The 17,814-nt window shown below is 40.6% G+C and overlaps 1 protein-coding gene across 3 annotated transcripts in view; it reads right to left on the reverse strand.

The window, feature by feature from the left end:
- Window positions 1-17,814, reverse strand: part of SGCD (sarcoglycan delta) — a 433,509-nt gene that overhangs the window by 52,368 nt on the left and 363,327 nt on the right. For all 3 annotated transcript variants that reach the window (XM_056859944.1, XM_056859945.1, XM_056859939.1), the window contains one exon: window positions 13,569-13,641. In XM_056859944.1, coding sequence (XP_056715922.1) covers window positions 13,569-13,641 — 73 coding nt within the window. The remainder of the gene's footprint in view (window positions 1-13,568; window positions 13,642-17,814) is intronic.

Raw genomic sequence — 17,814 nt, forward strand, 5'->3', positions numbered from 1 at the left:
CGAAGCTGTGTGAAAAGTGGACAGTACAAGAGAATATGTTGTATTGTGTCAGGTTCTTTGCATTGACACCTACAATATCTTGCTTCACGTGGTATTCCCTTGTATCTACCACTAACAACAGCTGAAGGGAATATATTAAATCTGGCCATCAAAAATGCTCTACGGTGAGAGGGTATAGTTAAGTTAAAAAAATACTGGGCCATAGAGTTTGTTTGATAAGAAAGGCCTAAAAAACGAGGGGAGCAGATACCTTCAGCACCGGCTTTTATTATTTGGGAATCACTGTCCCATATCCTTTTTTGGATTGACCTAAAAATATATAATTCACTGGAATTGGACAAGGAATCAAGATCAATCCCGAGTGATCTGATCCTATTTAAGATAAGCCGAGACCATCTAGAAACAGTTGAGTCAGTATGTAAAACTGCCAATAAACTACTTGGGGGGGATCGAAAATGAGAGCGTAACCAGTATTTGATAGTAGTGATCCAAGCACCAGATTCTATCGTGTGTAGTCCCAGCTCAGCGCACAGAGAGAAATAACAAACAGAGTTTGTGACGCCAAGGATGCGTCTCAAAAAAACTGCCCTGAGACGCTCCACTTCTTTATTAAAACCCTGGATCCAAACTGGGATTCCATACAAAAGTTGCGGAATCACAGTGGCTTGGAAAATCTGTAAGGCGGCCGGAACAAAATGGTTACCCTTCTTATAGTAAAAACGAGTTATTGCAGCCATCTTATTTTTGGCCAAGGTTAGGGACTGATTACGGTGTGCAATCCATTTTAAATTATAATGAAAAGAGACCCCCAAATATTTGAACGTTTTCACTTGTTCGATTTCTCTTCCCTCAATTTTCCAAACTGATTGCTTCCAAGTCTTAGAAAAGATCAGGATCTTGGTCTTATCAAAATTAATAGATAGAGAATTCCGTTTACAGAATAGGATAAAAGAAGCTAATAAACGTTTAAGACCCATCTTTGAAAGGGATAGGACTGCTGCGTCATCCGCATATAACAGAATAGGGACTTTCTCAGAGCTTAGCTTAGGTGCATGACCATCAGTATTAGCTAAAAAAGCAGGGAGATCTGAAATAAATAAATTAAATAAGGATGGTGCCAGTACACAGCCTTGCTTTACGCCCTTTGTCACCGGGATTTTTTGGGTTAAAAGGCTCCCCTCATCGAATCTAACTTGACAGGTATTGGATGTATGGAGGTTACGTAATAAAAACAAAAGGCGTTGGTCAAGGCCCATATGGCATAGTTTCTCCCATAAAATCTGTCTATCGACTGTGTCAAACGCTCTTTGAAGGTCGATAAAAGCAACATATAACTTTCCTCTAGGGAACTTAAGATATTTTTCTGCCAAAAATGCAAGAACTGTGCAATGATCTGTTGTAGAATGGTTAGGTAAAAATCCAATTTGCTCTTTCCCTGGGAGATTATGAAGGGCCATCCATTCAGATAATTTCTTGAGGAGATGCTTGGCATAGAGCTTTCCTATAATAGACAAAAGACTAATTGGTCTGTAATTTTCTGGTTTACTGGGATCACCTTTCTTAAACAATGGTATTATGATAGAATTCAGCCACGAATCTGGGAGGATACCAAATTTGTCTATAAGCGTGAAGAGGTGTGCGAGTGGCGGGGCCCACCAATCGGAATTACTCCTTAGGAGCTCTGCAAGAATACCATCGGGTCCCGGGGCTTTGCCCAATTTTAAGCTAATAATATGTTCTCTCATCTCGTCACAGGTGACAGGAGGCCATTCTGGTACATCAGGGGCTATAAAAGATTCTCTGATAGAAACCCCTGGGGACTTCACATTAAAAACATTAGAATAGTACAAAAACCATGCCTGAGCATGAATTAAACTTGCAGAGTTGGCGCCAACCGAATAATTAAGTCCTGAAATTAGTGACCAGAAAGCTTTGCTATTTTTACTATTAAATGCTTGGAATAACTGCGACCATTTCTCCATAGCAAAAGCATGTTTTTTTCCGGCTAGCAAAATTTGGTACCCCTTTCTCTTTTCGCAGTACACTGAAGGGACCCAAGGTAACAGGCCTGAACGCATCAACTTAAACAGATGGCGAAGCTCTTTCTTTGCAGCAAGGCATTCAACATCAAACCAGGTGCTATTTAGGCATTTAGAGGACCTATGACTAATTGGTTGAGCAAAGTCACCAAGTCTGTCAACAATATTGTTATATATTGACAATGCCACCATTGGGGTTTCAGCATTTAGTAGTTCATTAAATAACTGCTGCCCAGTATCACTATGTATCCATTGCTGAATTTGGGTCGCAGTAGATGGAGACCATTTAATCCTCTTATACTTGCTGACAGTGTGATCCTGATCCTGGTTCGACAAAAAGGGCTTGGCAGGTTCACAACTAGTCTTAAAAGCCAGGAGCAAGGGTAGATGATCACTTTCTGATCGATTGCCAACTACATAATTGACAATGTGATCACTTAGGTCAGCTGAATGGACTGCAAAATCAACAACACTACTACCACGCGGGGAGATATAAGTGTACTGGCCAAAGGGATCATATTGTAAAGAACCATTCAGTATACATAGATTAAAATTCACACAAAGTTCCACCAAATGATGACCAGTCTGATTTATAACAGAGTCTTTTGATGACCTAGGGGCTAAAAATGGGAATGGTATGAAATCTTCAGCATCCCATTTCATAAAATTAATTAACTGCATGTTATTATGGCCCAACCTGGCGTTAAAATCCCCGGCAAGTAAAAGGGCAGCTTCAGGTCTTGAATCTAAAAGTTTGTTCAGATAGGCATTTATTGTGTTCCAAACTGATGAGGATGCAGTACTGTCAATAAAAGGGGGAATATAAATATTAACTAATATAATTGACAGTTCCTTGGTGGGTAAGAGAAATGCCTGAGCGAAAGGGGGACAAGTATCTAGTTGCCTAACTTTAAATTTACAGGAGTTTTTAACCAAACAACACAGGCCTGCTTTAGGGCGGCCCTTGATATTAGTTTTATGAGCTGGGAGGGCATATGAAGTAAAGCCATAATAAGAAATATTAGTAAGAGACCAGGTCTCCTGTAAAAAAATAATATCAAAACCCTTCAAAAAGTTTAGCAAGTCAGGATCCCTGCTTTTGCTTCCCCAGCCAGCAATGTTCCAAGATATAAAGTGACAAACTTGACCCTGAATTCTACACCCTTTTTTAGTATTAAAATTTAGTCAGTCTAGTTCAGATATTGTATTTAGGGCCCTGTTGTGTGCTGAACAAACACAGCCATTATTGGGGCATTGCAGATTATTTATCTCAGCATCACTATTCGGTGATAGGGCTGGGTGCATCTCTATCGTTCCCACATTATGGCCTCTTGAGGACTGCACTGATCCCGCTCTTGAAAGGGAGTCCCACTTCGTGTCCATTATTTCTTGTGGCCGTGAGGTAAATGACCGTTTTTGTGATCTTTGTTTTGCTAATTCCTCCTTCAGGCAGTCCAGTCTATCCATAATCCATTGTTGATCTTGATTGGATAGGTCAACAAAAGTCTCCTGAATACACTCTTCCATGTTATCAACTTCCGACAATAATTCAGGAGGGGTAGATACTAATTGAAGGTTTTGTGAGGTTGTGCTGTCCTTGGCCTCCTTCTGAATTCCAGCATCGGGCACAGCCTTCAGTTTGGTAGTATTTTCAGCCATGTAATGCTGGTTATGCATGGTCAGCCCGCTTTCCAAAATTGGCTGCGTATCCCAAGATATTAAATCATTTTGGGGGTTGTCGGTTCCCATCCTTTGGGGGGTGTCAGCTCCTATCCATTCCTCCTCCATGGAATCAAGAATGGTATTGGTCGGTGCCGGAAGCTTAACAATCAGAGGGTTAGTAATTGTATTCGTAAAGACCCTCACAGGAAAAACTCCTCTGCTCCTAAATCTTTTTTTCCATCTATGAATCAGGGAAGATATTCTAGTTGAAGCAAAGGTGAGAAGGACCCTTTGCACCTGATTAGGAGGATTGAGTTGTTGTATCTGGAGAAGGTCCACTTTAACATGATCAAACCTGAGTAATGCAGACAGGTGTGATTTAACCCTATAGAGGCCGTGCCAATCAGGTGCCTGGCCAAAAGGACTGCAGATAGTTAAACATACTTTTTCAGGGTTGAGTATTAGCTGGTTACTACTTTCAGTCAGGCTCTTTTCAGGCATCCGAAAATTGCTGCGGTGATTCCTGTCAGTACATGCTTGTTTGGGCTGTAAATCAGTAGCCCAGAGTCCGGTGTTACTTAAAGTCTTTTTGCATAAATCATATAGTCCGGCTACCTCCATCCTCAACTGCTTAATTTGTTTGGAAATATCATGGATATGACCAAATATACAGTCTACTGTTCTAGCAGTCAGAGCCAAATGACTCTCAGTGAGTGAAAGCCCATCCGAATTATTCACTACTCCAGGGGAGGGACTTTGCAACTCAGGAGGCTCAGGAGACTGTGCCCTTAAAGCTAGGATGTCATCATCGGGGGAAATTTCTTCTCCTCCTTCTTCCCTTGGAGACTCCAGAGGGGCAAAACGATTTGTTGTTTCAACATTATAAGCATAGCATCTACTCCCCCTCTTAGGGGAGAGGAAGAAATCATCAAGTTTGGATTGTTTTGAAGCTGGAACACTCGGGACGCCATCTGGATCTCTTGGGCGTTTACCAGGTGCCATAAATCCTCCTTCTAATCAGTAGTGGGAGGAACCGTATAATAATAAAACTTATCCAAGTCTTCTGTGGCTGATAGCACACAGCCTTTAAAATTTGGTGATAATAAAAAAGTTCAGCGGCTTCAGCAATTAAGAAAAAAGACAGAAGTTCTCTTAGCTAAGCCTTAGAGCCTCACCAAGTCTGCAACAACACAGAAAAAAAAACCACTAAAAATTAAAAGGAGCTATCTCGCTTCACAGCAGCAGATAGCCCTTTTGGCTTATGAAAAAAAAAGAGAACTAATGAACCAGATAAAACCTTTAAAAAGATAAAAACCTCAGAGCTCCAGGGCTGTGACCGCTGCAGCTGCTGCCATCTTGCCGGCCTGCTCGTATATCAACAATCAGCCATGGAGCCACACATCCCCTTCTCAGAGGCTAGTCAAGGAAGCTACAAAGTTTTCTCCTTAATCCTTTCCTCACCAAATCTCCCAGGAACCAAGAAGACAATCCATACAAAGAAGTTAGCTTCATCTCTCCTTCCATATGGAATGTGGCTATCTCTTTGCTATATGACATTAATGAGGATAGTTGATTTTTAAAAATACAGAAAAGCTTATGTAGTTTACATTTCAATTTAAATGGCTAATGTATATATGGTAATAGTTTACTCAGAAATGAATGGTTATTAGACAGAACTGTATTGTGTTGAAATCTGTGGCGATTTGTAAAGGTTTTACTCACAATTTGTATTGTTCCATGCTAGTTGTTTTTTTAGTACCATTATTCCACAACTTCATTTATGGCATCATTTCTCCCTTTTTTTCTGAATCAAGCATTCACTTTTGTTTCTTACTGGTTAATTACTGTGTTCTTCAGTTTCAAAGGGTAACACGGTGAATCTATTGTCACAAAGCTCTTGCTATGATTCGTTACTATTGCATAAGAACATAAGAAAAGCCATGCTGGATCAGACCAAGGCCCTTCAAGTCCAGTAGTCTCTTCCCACAGTGGTCAACCAGGTGCCTCTACGAAGCCCACTAACAAGTTGACTGCAGCAGCATTATCTTGCCTGTGTTCACAGCAGCCAATATAATACACATGCTCCTCTGATACTAGAGAGAATAGGTATGCGTCATGACTGGTTAGAGTTGCCAGTTCCAGGTTGGGAAATACCTGGAGATTATGGGGGTGGAGTCTGAGGAGGGCGGGGTTTGGAGAGGGGACTTCAATGCTATAGAGTCCAATTGCCTGAGTAGCCATTTTCTCCAGGGGAACTGATTTCTGTCATCTGGAGATCAGTTGTAATAGCGGGAGTTCTCCAGCCACCACCTGGAAGATAGCAACCCTATGACTGGTATTCATTTTGACTAGTAGCCATGAATAGCTGGGCTATCACAGCTATCATAGCTGGGCTATCATAGCCCTATCCTCCATGAACATGTCCACTCAACTGTTGAGGCACAAAGGATAGATTGCCACAGTGGGGCAAAAAATCTCAATAAAAATATAGAAGGAATGGAGACAAAGAAGGAATTTGGCCAAAAGCAACAAAACTGCATGGGTCAGTCTCTCTTTGGACTCATGTGGACTGCCTGCCTTAACTTTGGTCTCCTTCTGCATGCAATGTGGAAGAATTTTACAGGACTGGCCTCTAAATTATGTATCCATTGATCTTTTGACCTATACACTTGGATTAGGTAACATCATTACATAAAAGATATATCCAGCAATGATGCTATTTCCCCACTGATTACTATGTAACGATTGTAAGGTTACCAGCCTATGGATGGTGGTTGGAGATTTCTCGCTACTACAACTGATCTCCAGGTGACAGAGATCAGTTCACCTGGAGAAAATGGTTTGCTTTGGAAGGTTGGTTCTTTATACCCCACTGAAGTCTCCCCTCCCCAAACCCTGCCCTCCTCAGGCTCCACCCCAAAAACTCCAGGTATTTCCCAATCTAGAGCTAGCAACCCCAGAACACTGTTATGCACAAACAGGAAAAGGGTTTGGGATGAGGGATCCTTGAAATGTATTTTAGAGGCTTTACTACTCTTGAACATTATGCACCTGATATCCACACATGAATATGAATGGCAACCAATTTATACCTGCAATGCTCAGGACATATCCAAAAGTTTTTATCTACCCATCTACTGCTACTACTGCTCATAGTATCATTTATACAGATATCAACTGTATACTATAGCTGGACAAAATAAAATAATGAGGGTAGGGAGGAGGGAAAGATAGTGGTGAACGATAAAGCAGCTGTCTCCAAGCTCAAGGGGTAACAAAGCTGTCAAATAAAGCTAGAATGACTGAATCCTGTCTTTCCATCATTATTGTATTTAAGTATGTCTTTAGGCCAATTTACTGTAAAGTGTATTGCTGAACATTAATGCAGGAAAATCCAAATTGAATCCATGTCAACAAATTTAACTGTGTCCAAACCGACCTCTTACCTTTGTCCTAAATACTTGCACAAGTAAGTGTGCATGAAATGATGTCGCAGCAGCATTTCTGAGACAATTCTCAGGTTCTGATACCATAAACTATGAACTTCCATGCAAGTTCAGCATACCATATAATTAACCTCTAAAAATGTTTTAACTCTGCAAGTAATTTCTGGGAAGGGTTAATGAAATAAATAATGCAATTGGGATAATTTATGCTATCTCTCAAGATAATTCTTAGTGACAGGCATACCAAAACATCATAAGAAGTAAGCATAAGAAATTAGTAAATGGAAACATTTCATTTCCACATTCCCCCCTCCCACTACAGGATAATATTTGATTTATCCCACCCAGGTACATGAAGAATTAACATAAAATATATGCTGATAAATGAATTTGCTGATTTTCCCCCTTTTAATTTTTGACTGTTTAGAACAGTCTGCATGTGTGTTCTCTTTTTGGCTATGGAGATGGGGTCAGTGCTTAAAGAAATGCTGAAGCTTTCACCTGTGTGGAAGGTATGCCTTTACTCTTAGTTCTAAGTGTGTGCTCATCACATTAGATTTCAAACTCAAGTTAGATAGGGGTTTCTCCCAACCGCAATCCAACTCATATTTCACATTTGACCAGGACTCAAATGAATACATAAAGCTGCCTTACGCTGAAGTAGACTGTTGGTCCATCAAGGTCAGTATTATCTACTCAGACTGGCAGCAGCTCTTTAGGGTCTCAGATAGAGGTCTTCCACATAACTTACTACCAGATCCTTTTAACTGGATATGTTAGGGATTGAACCTGGGACCTTCTGCATGCCAAGCAAAGACTCTACCATTGAGCTATTGCTCATTTTCAGAAGGGTCTGGAGGGGATCCAATTAATTGCACAGCATGGTGCGGCAGCAGGAGGGGCTTCAGCCTTCTCTCCCTTCTCTCCCACTCTGCTTTTGACAGAAAACAACAGCAGCATGGGGCTTTGTCCCACTGCCAGTTTCACATGTCTGCCCACATTTCATGTATTGAGACCCTGAAGCTGCAGCTGTTCACTGGTGTGGGGAAAAATAAACAGGAATCTAGTGGCAAGACTGATGAGATTTTATTTCAGCATGTTAGAATTTACTGCTTTAGTTTATGCTGGAATAAAATTTTGTTTGCCTGTGAAGTGCTAGTAGATTGCTGTTTATTTTTTTGTTGCAACAGGCTACAATGACTGCTCTTCTGGTTTGGAAAAAAAATACCCCTGTCCCCTGCTTTTTGAAGAGCATTTCAGGCTGCAGTGGGAGAAGGAAAGCAAAAGTCCCATTCCACTGATGAAAACGCTTTCCATTAGTGCAGACTTACTACAGGATCCAAGTCTCTCTCTCTCTCTCTGCTCCTCACTGTACTAGCTCTCACTTTGCAACCTTTCTCTCCTCCTGCCCTGCAACATGATTCTTCTCTCATATGCAAGAATTACTAATGGAAATTTTGGTCTCCTAATCTTAAAAAAAAGAAAGGATTTTAAATAAAGTTAATTATGACTCATGGAAAGTACCAACTGGCAGATGAAATATGCTTACACTCTGATGTTAGTACAAGAATTCTCCTGTGCCATGTTGAACACTAAGCCAGCAAAATAGTCCAAAGGAGACCTATTGTACCAGGCTGCAATTAAAATGAAGTGCTAATATGGCAAGGCTCATTTTACAAAATAATAATTCTGACTGAACTAGTGTTGCTTTTCATCATGTGCAGTAAAGGATTATTCAAATTTAAAAAAAGATCAGAGGACAAATAACATCTCATTATTAAGCCCATTACTTTCATGATGATTAACATGACAAACATTAGCGGCTGCAAAGAAAAATGGCAGTACTGAAAGAAGAAATAGTGGCCATAAATTGGGTATACTTTATTAAACTGAACTCACAAGTAATTTTTGCTTCCTTTTTTTCAAGGATTAGACAATAAACAAGCAAGACAAGGTCATCAATAGGAGCTAACTGAAGTTGATGTTAATTTTCACAAGTTTTGCCTAATGGTACCTGGAATGTTTGAAAAATGCAACAACAATAAAATACAATGATCAGGAGATACTGATAAACAAAACAGCTTTTGATCATCTATTAGTTGTAGTGGGTGTAGTGGTTAAGAGTGGCAGACTCTAATCCAGAGAACTGGGTTCAATTCCTCACTCCTCCACAAAAAGCCTGCTGGGTGACCTTGGGCCAGTCACAGTTGCCTCTGAACTCTCTCAGCCCCACCTACCATACAAGGTGTCTGTTATGTGTGGGAGGTGGAAGGGAAGGCACTTGTAAGCCGCTCGGAGACTTCTTACGGTAAAAAGGGGTCTAAAAATTAACTCTTCTTCTGTTAGTTAATTTGTTAAATAGTAGAATGTAACAGTAAATATTATTTTTAAATTGCTCCATAGGCTATGCTAGAAATCCAGTTCAAATGTGCAAGCAGGGAAGCCCTTTTAAAATGTTCATGGAAATTTCGGGTGTGAAAACACGCCCCCCCTTCCATTCTGAAGCTTCTTGCCTTTGGAAAGGTGGATTCATGATGGATTCCAGTCCTAAGATCTTCCTGATTTTCAAAGGCAGGGGGCTTTTGCCATGGTGCGAGAATACCTTCAAACAGGCACTTTCCAATATTTTTTTCTGAGATGGAGAGTCCCACACACAGCCTGCTCCATAATGGGATGAGGGACAACAGTGGCCTCAGGCAGTGGATTTGGGGGTCTGGCAACCTCCAATGCCCCCCCCCCCCAACACCACTATCCCTACTGCCTCTTCCTTTGCCCCTGGAGCAGCAAACACTCCTTCTCAGATGTTTTAAAATGCAAAGTGGTTTACTGTACTGTTTAAAATTATCACCTGGAGGAGCCAGGAAGGAAGGCACCTTAGCTGCTCTTGGCTGAGGCAGCAGTAAGAGGGGGGAGCTCAGGTCAACCTGCCACTGGTCCCGCAACAGAACTGCACCATTTGTCATATGGACTTCTGAAAGTCTATGTGGCTCAACTGGACTTGGGAGATCTGAAGTCACATGTTTGTTCGGCCATGGATGTGGGGGTTGGTTCTGAGACACACTCATTTTCTGCTACTCCTCCTTTTATCTAAAGTGATTTCTTCTTCCACTTTCATTCCGTGTGTCCTAAAAGCAGGAATTTATTTTTTTGCATGTTGCCGGGTTAGTTAGTTTGCTTAATAATATAATAATAGGATGAATGGGGTAACAGCTGCATTGTCATATTTTCTTATGCAGGTGAAAGAGTTTTCTTCTTTTTGAGCCTCATAATATTAGGGTTTGCTTTTATCTTAGGTATTTTGGGCTGTCACCTAAGGAGTCCTTTTCTCTTTCTTATAGAAATCAAGAATAGCTTCATTTAAAGATAAAATTCATCTTAGGGGATGCAAAGCCTGAAGAATCCAACTATCATGTTTTCAGCAGAGCTATCTCTACATTTCCAAATTTGCCATAGAAGGGAAAAAGCCTGAAGGAACATCAGCCTGTGCAATCCCTGTCCTCTCCCCAACTCATGCAGTCCTAATTATTTCTTGGTTTTCAACAAACCATAGTTTGCCATTACATTCAGACCAGCAAACTGTGCTTCATTTCAAATGTAATGCAAACTGATGGTTTAGTTAAACTAACTATAGGTAATTGATGATTTGAATCTACACCACCGTGCTAACTAAGGATAGTTCAGATACCTCAAGCCAGGATAAAAAGCTGGCTTATTAACCATTGTTAGTCCTAACTGTGGTTTCACATTATTTACAAATATGGTATCTTGACTTAATCCTTATTTGCTTCCTGCTTATGCTGCATGCCTTCCTAACCCCACAAAGTCAGCAGGCGAGAGCAGCTCAGAAATGAAACCACTGTTGCCATCAGGTGGTTCTTGCTAGCATCCAGACTCTCCTGGCCCACACTCTCCATATAGCATTTAGAGGATGCTGTATTAGTGTACACAGGTATCCTCTAACAGATGCTTAGTACAGTCAGCTCTAGTAATCCTGATCATGTTTTAGGAAGGCATGTGTGTATATTTGTACTGAGCCCATGTTGTGTTCCCACATTCTTCAATGGTATTCAATGCTGTCAGTGCCAATTATCTGTTTGTGGTATATACACATGACAATCCTAGTGTACGGCAACACATGCTCATTACACTATTTCGTATAAGGATCTGTTGGGTTACAGCCCTTGGCTGCAATACAGTATGTAGTTGTTCACTAGGATTTACATAATTCATGGACTAAATTGTAGACATCTTATAATATCGAGCAAAACACCCCCCCACACACAAGTTAAGCCACAGGTTTGCCACATAAACCAGTATAGAAAGATAATGTGTTGACCAATATTTTCATCAGCACATTTTTTTTGGTGACAGTGAAGAATTCATCAACCAATAAGGATCACTGGTATAACAACTGTTCTTGTCTGTCAAACTGAAAGCTAACGTGAGATATAATATTACTTCTCCTAATTAAGAAGTCACAAACATGACATCCATCTATCTATTGTGTGTGTGTAAAGTGCCGTCAAGTTGCAGCCAACTTATGGCGACTCCTTTTGGGGTTTTCATGGCAAGAGACTAACAGAGGTGGTTTGCCAGTGCCTTCCTCTGCACAGCAGCCCTGGTATTCCTTGGTGGTCTCCCATCCAAATACTAACCAGGGCTGACCCTGCTTAGTTCTGAGATCTGACGAGATCAGGCTAGCCTGGGCCATCCATCTATCTATTATCTCAGGTTTATTACAAATACTGGCCCACTTCAGCTCTCCAAGCCACCACATGTGAAAGGAAAAGACAAGATACAAAGATGACAGCCAAGAGCTGATGCTACTGTAGTGAGAACAGGTACAACATCACCAAAAAGGTGATCCTGCATTTGTAAAGCAGCTAGTGATCCAAGACCATTTGTCAGAAAGAGGATGATAGAAAATCTGTGAAGAATGATGGTTGGGTAATCACCTGGAACTTATCGCTCTTGGTGACACACAAGACATCGGTGACGGCTGCAGTGATGAATAAGCAGAAGGAAAGAGAAAAGAGACCAACTGCACATTCATTTGAAGGAACAAACAAGACAAATGCCTAAGGCACTGATATATCAGAGATGTGAGAAGACTATACAAAACGAGAGTTCATGCTTAGCTAGACATGCACTTTAGGGGTGGTGCACAGAGAAATGTACTTTGGAATAATGAACAGACTATCTTGATGATTTAGCAGCAGATAGTGGGAAAGATGGGAAACAGCGAAACTTTAGGTAACTCACTTGAGACATTCTATAGCTTCAAAAAGAAGCTTTAATTTGTAGAGGTCCTGCTTCCATATAGTCTCTTACTTTGTCACTGGACGGTGGGGATGATTCACATAACGACCTTCTTTACACACTAGGGTTACCATTATTCATTGCAACCACCACTGCAGGCTGTTTCCAGTTTGTACAGACCAACTTTCCCTGTTCCAAGAACTATATGGAAGATGGTGTTTCAAATAATCTTCCACCAGAAATCTCCCACCCAGAAGGGGGCGGGACAAGAAAAGGTGGTTACATATGGGAGAGGCTGTACAAAACCTATAAAATCTATGTAAAACTATTTCTTTTCATATACCAACAGAACCTTGTTCAATGGCCATCATTCTTTTACTAAATATTTCAACAATAATTTACAGTCCCCAGGATTAAATTGGCTTTCTTGACATAGTGTTGCTTTCTATATAGGCTGTTGAGAGAATTACTGTTAACATCCCTGATCTTCTGGTACTGATAGAAGCAATCCAAGCATGGTGGTGGAAGAGTGAATGCTCATTCCCTCCATCAGAAACCTTAAAAAAGTGCTGACATCCATCTGCAAAGAAACCCTAATAACAAGATTTCTTCCCCTTTGAAAAAAAAAAAGGGCGGGGGGGAGAATCACCTAAAAGGGTGATTCTCTATATAGTAAATCAGCTCTGGCAAAAATCTGTGACTTGTACGTTATTTTGAGCAGATTGATGGAGATGTCTGCTCACTCATCCACCATTAGGGACTACTGCCACTACCAACAGGTGAACTGGGGGGCCATGGCATTTGTGTACAGAAAATAATACAGTTACTAGGTTCCAATACCTGTAAAAAAAGATCATTAAGTCCCTGCATCATTCTTCTGCCTATAGTCAGTTTGTAACAAGAGTGTGGCCTCTCATGGCTGAATGAAGGTCTTTCCTGTCAAAGAGTGAAGTCCTAGTATCACATTCGCCTTTCTTTATTCAGTCATAGAGATTTACTCTGAAGCTCTCCTGTTAGTGATATCTATTTAATGATATGAATATCTATTTAATGGTATGAATTTATGTTGCCTCTTTTATTCAAGGGCTGAAATACCACCAGTCAAACTGCATAATTCCACCAAAGGGCCTTTAGTTTACGTTAAACAAATGCCAAAATTTACCTTAATTCCTTGAAGGGGTCTGCCCTGATAGTGGAAGTTTCTATGGATTTAGGGAACACTGTACCTTCTGCTCCTGAAATAACAAAACAAAACACAAGTTGTAGATGTTATAAATTGCCAGCAGGGGGATGAAGCTCAGATTGCAGGTGGTACAATTTGTAGCTAATCTGTCCATAAATGAATCTAGAGCTGCTCTATCTTAATGAGTATCCAGCATAAAGGGGCTGAGGGCTTTCCCCCCAAATGCAGTTGGCCTGTTTTTCATTGCAGAAGCAAGTACAGGTTCGCAAAATGTAGAATATTTTAGACACGCAGTGTTGTTGTTTTTTAATGAGTAACTCTATCAGTATAATATATGCTGCTAGACTTGAATGCTTTTCCGATAGGGTGACAAAGGGATGGATAATACCAACATCGTATCATTGCCAAAATTCAGTAGCCCCCTCTCCCTTCACTTTCCATGCAACAATGCCACTATTGCTCATCTGTCTCAATTTTAATCCTGCCCTTCCTACAAGGAATTCAAGGGGTGTACATGGCTGCCCTTTCCCGCATTTTATCCTCGCAACATTCCTAGGATATGGGGGGCAGGTTACATGGAAAGAGAATGACTGTCCCAAGCTACCCACTGAATTTCACAGCTGAGTGGGCATTTGAATGATTTCAGGCCTCCTAGATCTTCGTGCAGCACTGTAACCACTACATCACGCTGACTCCTAGCAGTGCCAGAGGAGTATGTGTATATATATATTAGCACAGTATATCCTTAACTATTACAATACTGATTAGCAAAGTCAGATGGAGACAATATGGATCTAATTTGTGCTTTCTTTCTTTAGAACATAGATATTGGGAGGCTGCTGCACTTTGTTATGCCTGGGATCTATTTGCAACTGTTTAGTACATTGCTAGCCATATGCTGGTTTCATCAACTATTTGATGAAGCCAGCAGATGGGTAGCCATAAAAATCAGCTGTGCATGATAGCTTGGGGATATACTCTTGAAAGCACAGAGAAATGCTAACCCCTCCCATTAGGCTTTTAATCTACGCTGCCTACTACGTTGGACTGCAGCCTTAAAGTTACAGCTTCTCAATCTTTGCAAAGGTCATAAGCTTGAAAAACCTAAAATGTAGAAACCTTTCTCCAGACATTGGCTTTATACAGTCACAAGTCATACAAGGGTTGGAACCTGTGTGTATATTTTCACACCAGTTTTTTCAGTCAAACTACAAAGTTGTGTTTACTCACCTTACATAAACTTGAACATTTCTGCTCACTACTGTATTTTTTCTAGAGGAGGTCATTCCAATGCAAAGGACTACTAGTTGCTTCAACCTCGCCTATCTATAAAATACTCACTACAAAGTTCAAACATGTCTTCTCAGACTTTTACAGGGGCCATCACAACAATGGTAAAAGCTGGCACTTTACCCTCTCAGAGAGTGAAAGGCTGCAGCTATAGAACATGGTTGTGTTCCTGTAGCACAGGAACTTTTGCACTAGATCATGTTCTCTGGTGCTGCTACACATTGCATCATAAATTGGTGGAAACAGCTGTAAAGTCACGGATGGATGATGGCGACCCTGTTCGGTTTTCGAGACTAGAGATGTATAGAGGAGGTTTGCCATTGACTTCCTCTACATAGCAACCCCCATCTTCCTTGGTGGTCTCCCATCCAAGTACAGACCAGGACTGACCCTCCTTGGCTTCCAAGATCTCATGAGATCAGGCTAGCCTGGGCTATCCAGGTCAAGGCCAGCATAAAATTAGGAATAAGATATTCAGTATGGAAATGTACGTGATTGGCAATCTGCAAGGAAACCAAGAAGAGTTTTCATTGCCATTATTTCATATTTACAGGGCAGAAAGTAAGCCTTATCCAATCTGTTGACAAATCAACATCTCTTATCTCTCTGGGTATTGATAACATTTGTTCATCTGTCGTAACAACTTGAAATACAAAATAATGTTCCTTTGGTAAAGATGGGCTATATTGTTTTCAACATACAAGGCAATTGGTTTTGTGATGCCTTCCTATATTTCTACAGTGAGCAACATATGGTAGAGGACAGTTACGATATATATATTTATACCTATTGTACATTTCAGAGCAATAATCATCCTCTTCTTTTGTTATTTTTAACAGAGTTTGATTAAAACCCAAGTCCAGAAAATCTTTCTTTTGACACTCTGTAATTTATCAGCAATAAATGTTCATAAACAGTTTGACTGGAAAATCCATAAAGCTATTTCAGCTTTATTTTAAGTTCTATTCAGTGCCCCTCAAAAATGATTTCATCAATGTGTCTTCCATTTACTGGCTTTCTGCCCAATAACTTAGTTCTACACAATCAATCAGGAATTTATAAAGCATGTGACAGGATCTATCTAAAGTGTTTTGAATTACTGTAATGATTCACTCAATACCTTTATCCCCCTTACCCTTTCCTGTACTGGTGAACATTGGGGAGAATAAATTTGTCACCAAAAAACCCCTCATGTGCATTCAGTTATTGTGGTAACAATAGGAAAGATTTTGTAATATATACTGCAGAGTTTCACAGAAATATTTGTCTTTCTTTTGCATCTATATTTCCTGAAAGCAAAGCCCTTAATATTAATCTACATAAAGGAAAAATCACCATTTGATAACTCTTCTCTGCTGGTTAACTGGTTACATCCTTCGCTACTTTGTTGGAGTTCTACCAAGTATCAACAAGATTAGTTTCAACATGTCTTTTCTGAACAAGCTTTCCTAAATGCAGCTGTTTGAGTTCAACATATGCTTTTTACCACCGCTTGGAGTCTGTTGCTATTGAACAGACTCATCTGTTTCATGCAGAGCTTAAACTGAATCCTGTGTCCTACAACCTGTGGTTTACACTTTGCTGCAACTCAGCTATTACAATTCTAGAAATCAAAGCAGCAAGAGAATCACCTCGCTGAGGTCCTGCATTATTTCCTTGTGACATAAATTCAGGATTCTTTGCATGCTGGGATCAGCTCTCTGTTGCTAAGCATTACACAAAGTCCTCTCACTATGTACTGTCTTGCAAAATACAGCTTGGCAAAGTTTTACCTTGAACTATATCCCGATTAACAGCACCATCTCAGTGTCAGCAATAGTTTGAAACGTTGGGAATTAACAGTCATGCATGTAGGCGATGGCTCATACTTGCCAATCTTATCAATGGCAACTCTCTGGTTAAAACAAACAGACATGCTTTTACTTTCCCCCTGAGAACTAGGGCCAGTTCCTTGATTCTGCTTTGTGATGTTTCTGTTACAAGTGTGACTGTCCCTCGAGTCTGCCAAAGCTCAGTGCATCTTTATTTGATACCCCTTTAAGTTTAGCTATTCCCCACACTTCTTTTTTCACTGCAAGGTACATAAAAATAATTTATGATAGTGCACTGCCTCTATCTTATGGAACACCACTAGAACAAAGAAATCAAACATATAAACTAAATATATTTTACCACTTAGTATTGGAAATGGCTTCTACTAGGGGCGGGCGGGGGGGTCAATGGCAAATTTTGCTACAGATAGATGAGACTGTAGTTATGAAAACTCTCTTTTTCATGATTGTAAGCCTGCAATCTAGTCTTTTTGTAACTTAAGTTCTACGCACTACCTAACTTTAGATATTTTCTGAATTAAATAAGGACAATAAAGAGGTTACCCACCCTGAAAGAATATGACCCCAAATAAATTCATATTAATTAGCTCAATAACAGAAAATTGAACTATGTATTTTTGATCATAATGGGAGGGAAGGTGGCTTGGTGTAAGATCAGAAACTAAGAAGGGTTGATACTTGGATGGGTGAACACTAGGATTGCCATTCCCCTGCCAGGGGTGGAGGATTCCCTGCTCTGAGCTCCCTCCCCTGGGGTATTCAGCTGGCTGGCAGGGGACTTACTTGCTGCAAAGGAGGCTGGAATGAGGCCGCCGTTGAGGCAATGATGTCATTTCTAGAAGTGGTGTCATCATGTTGCTGACAGTCGCAGGATGCTCAGGTATTTGGGCAAACTCTAGGCTAAAAAATGGCTTCTTCTATAGAGTTTTTGCCCAGATACCAGAGCATTCCTGCGATTGTCGGCAACACGATAATGTCATGTCTGGAAGTGATGTCATTGTGTTGGCGCCAGCTTCTCTCCAGCAGTCATTTGCAATTAGTAAGTCTCCCACACTCTGCCAGTGGCCAGGGGGGACACGGCAACCCTAGCGAACACCAAGGAA

Source organism: Euleptes europaea, chromosome 1, assembly GCF_029931775.1.
Source record: "Euleptes europaea isolate rEulEur1 chromosome 1, rEulEur1.hap1, whole genome shotgun sequence".
NCBI lineage: Eukaryota > Metazoa > Chordata > Lepidosauria > Squamata > Sphaerodactylidae > Euleptes > Euleptes europaea.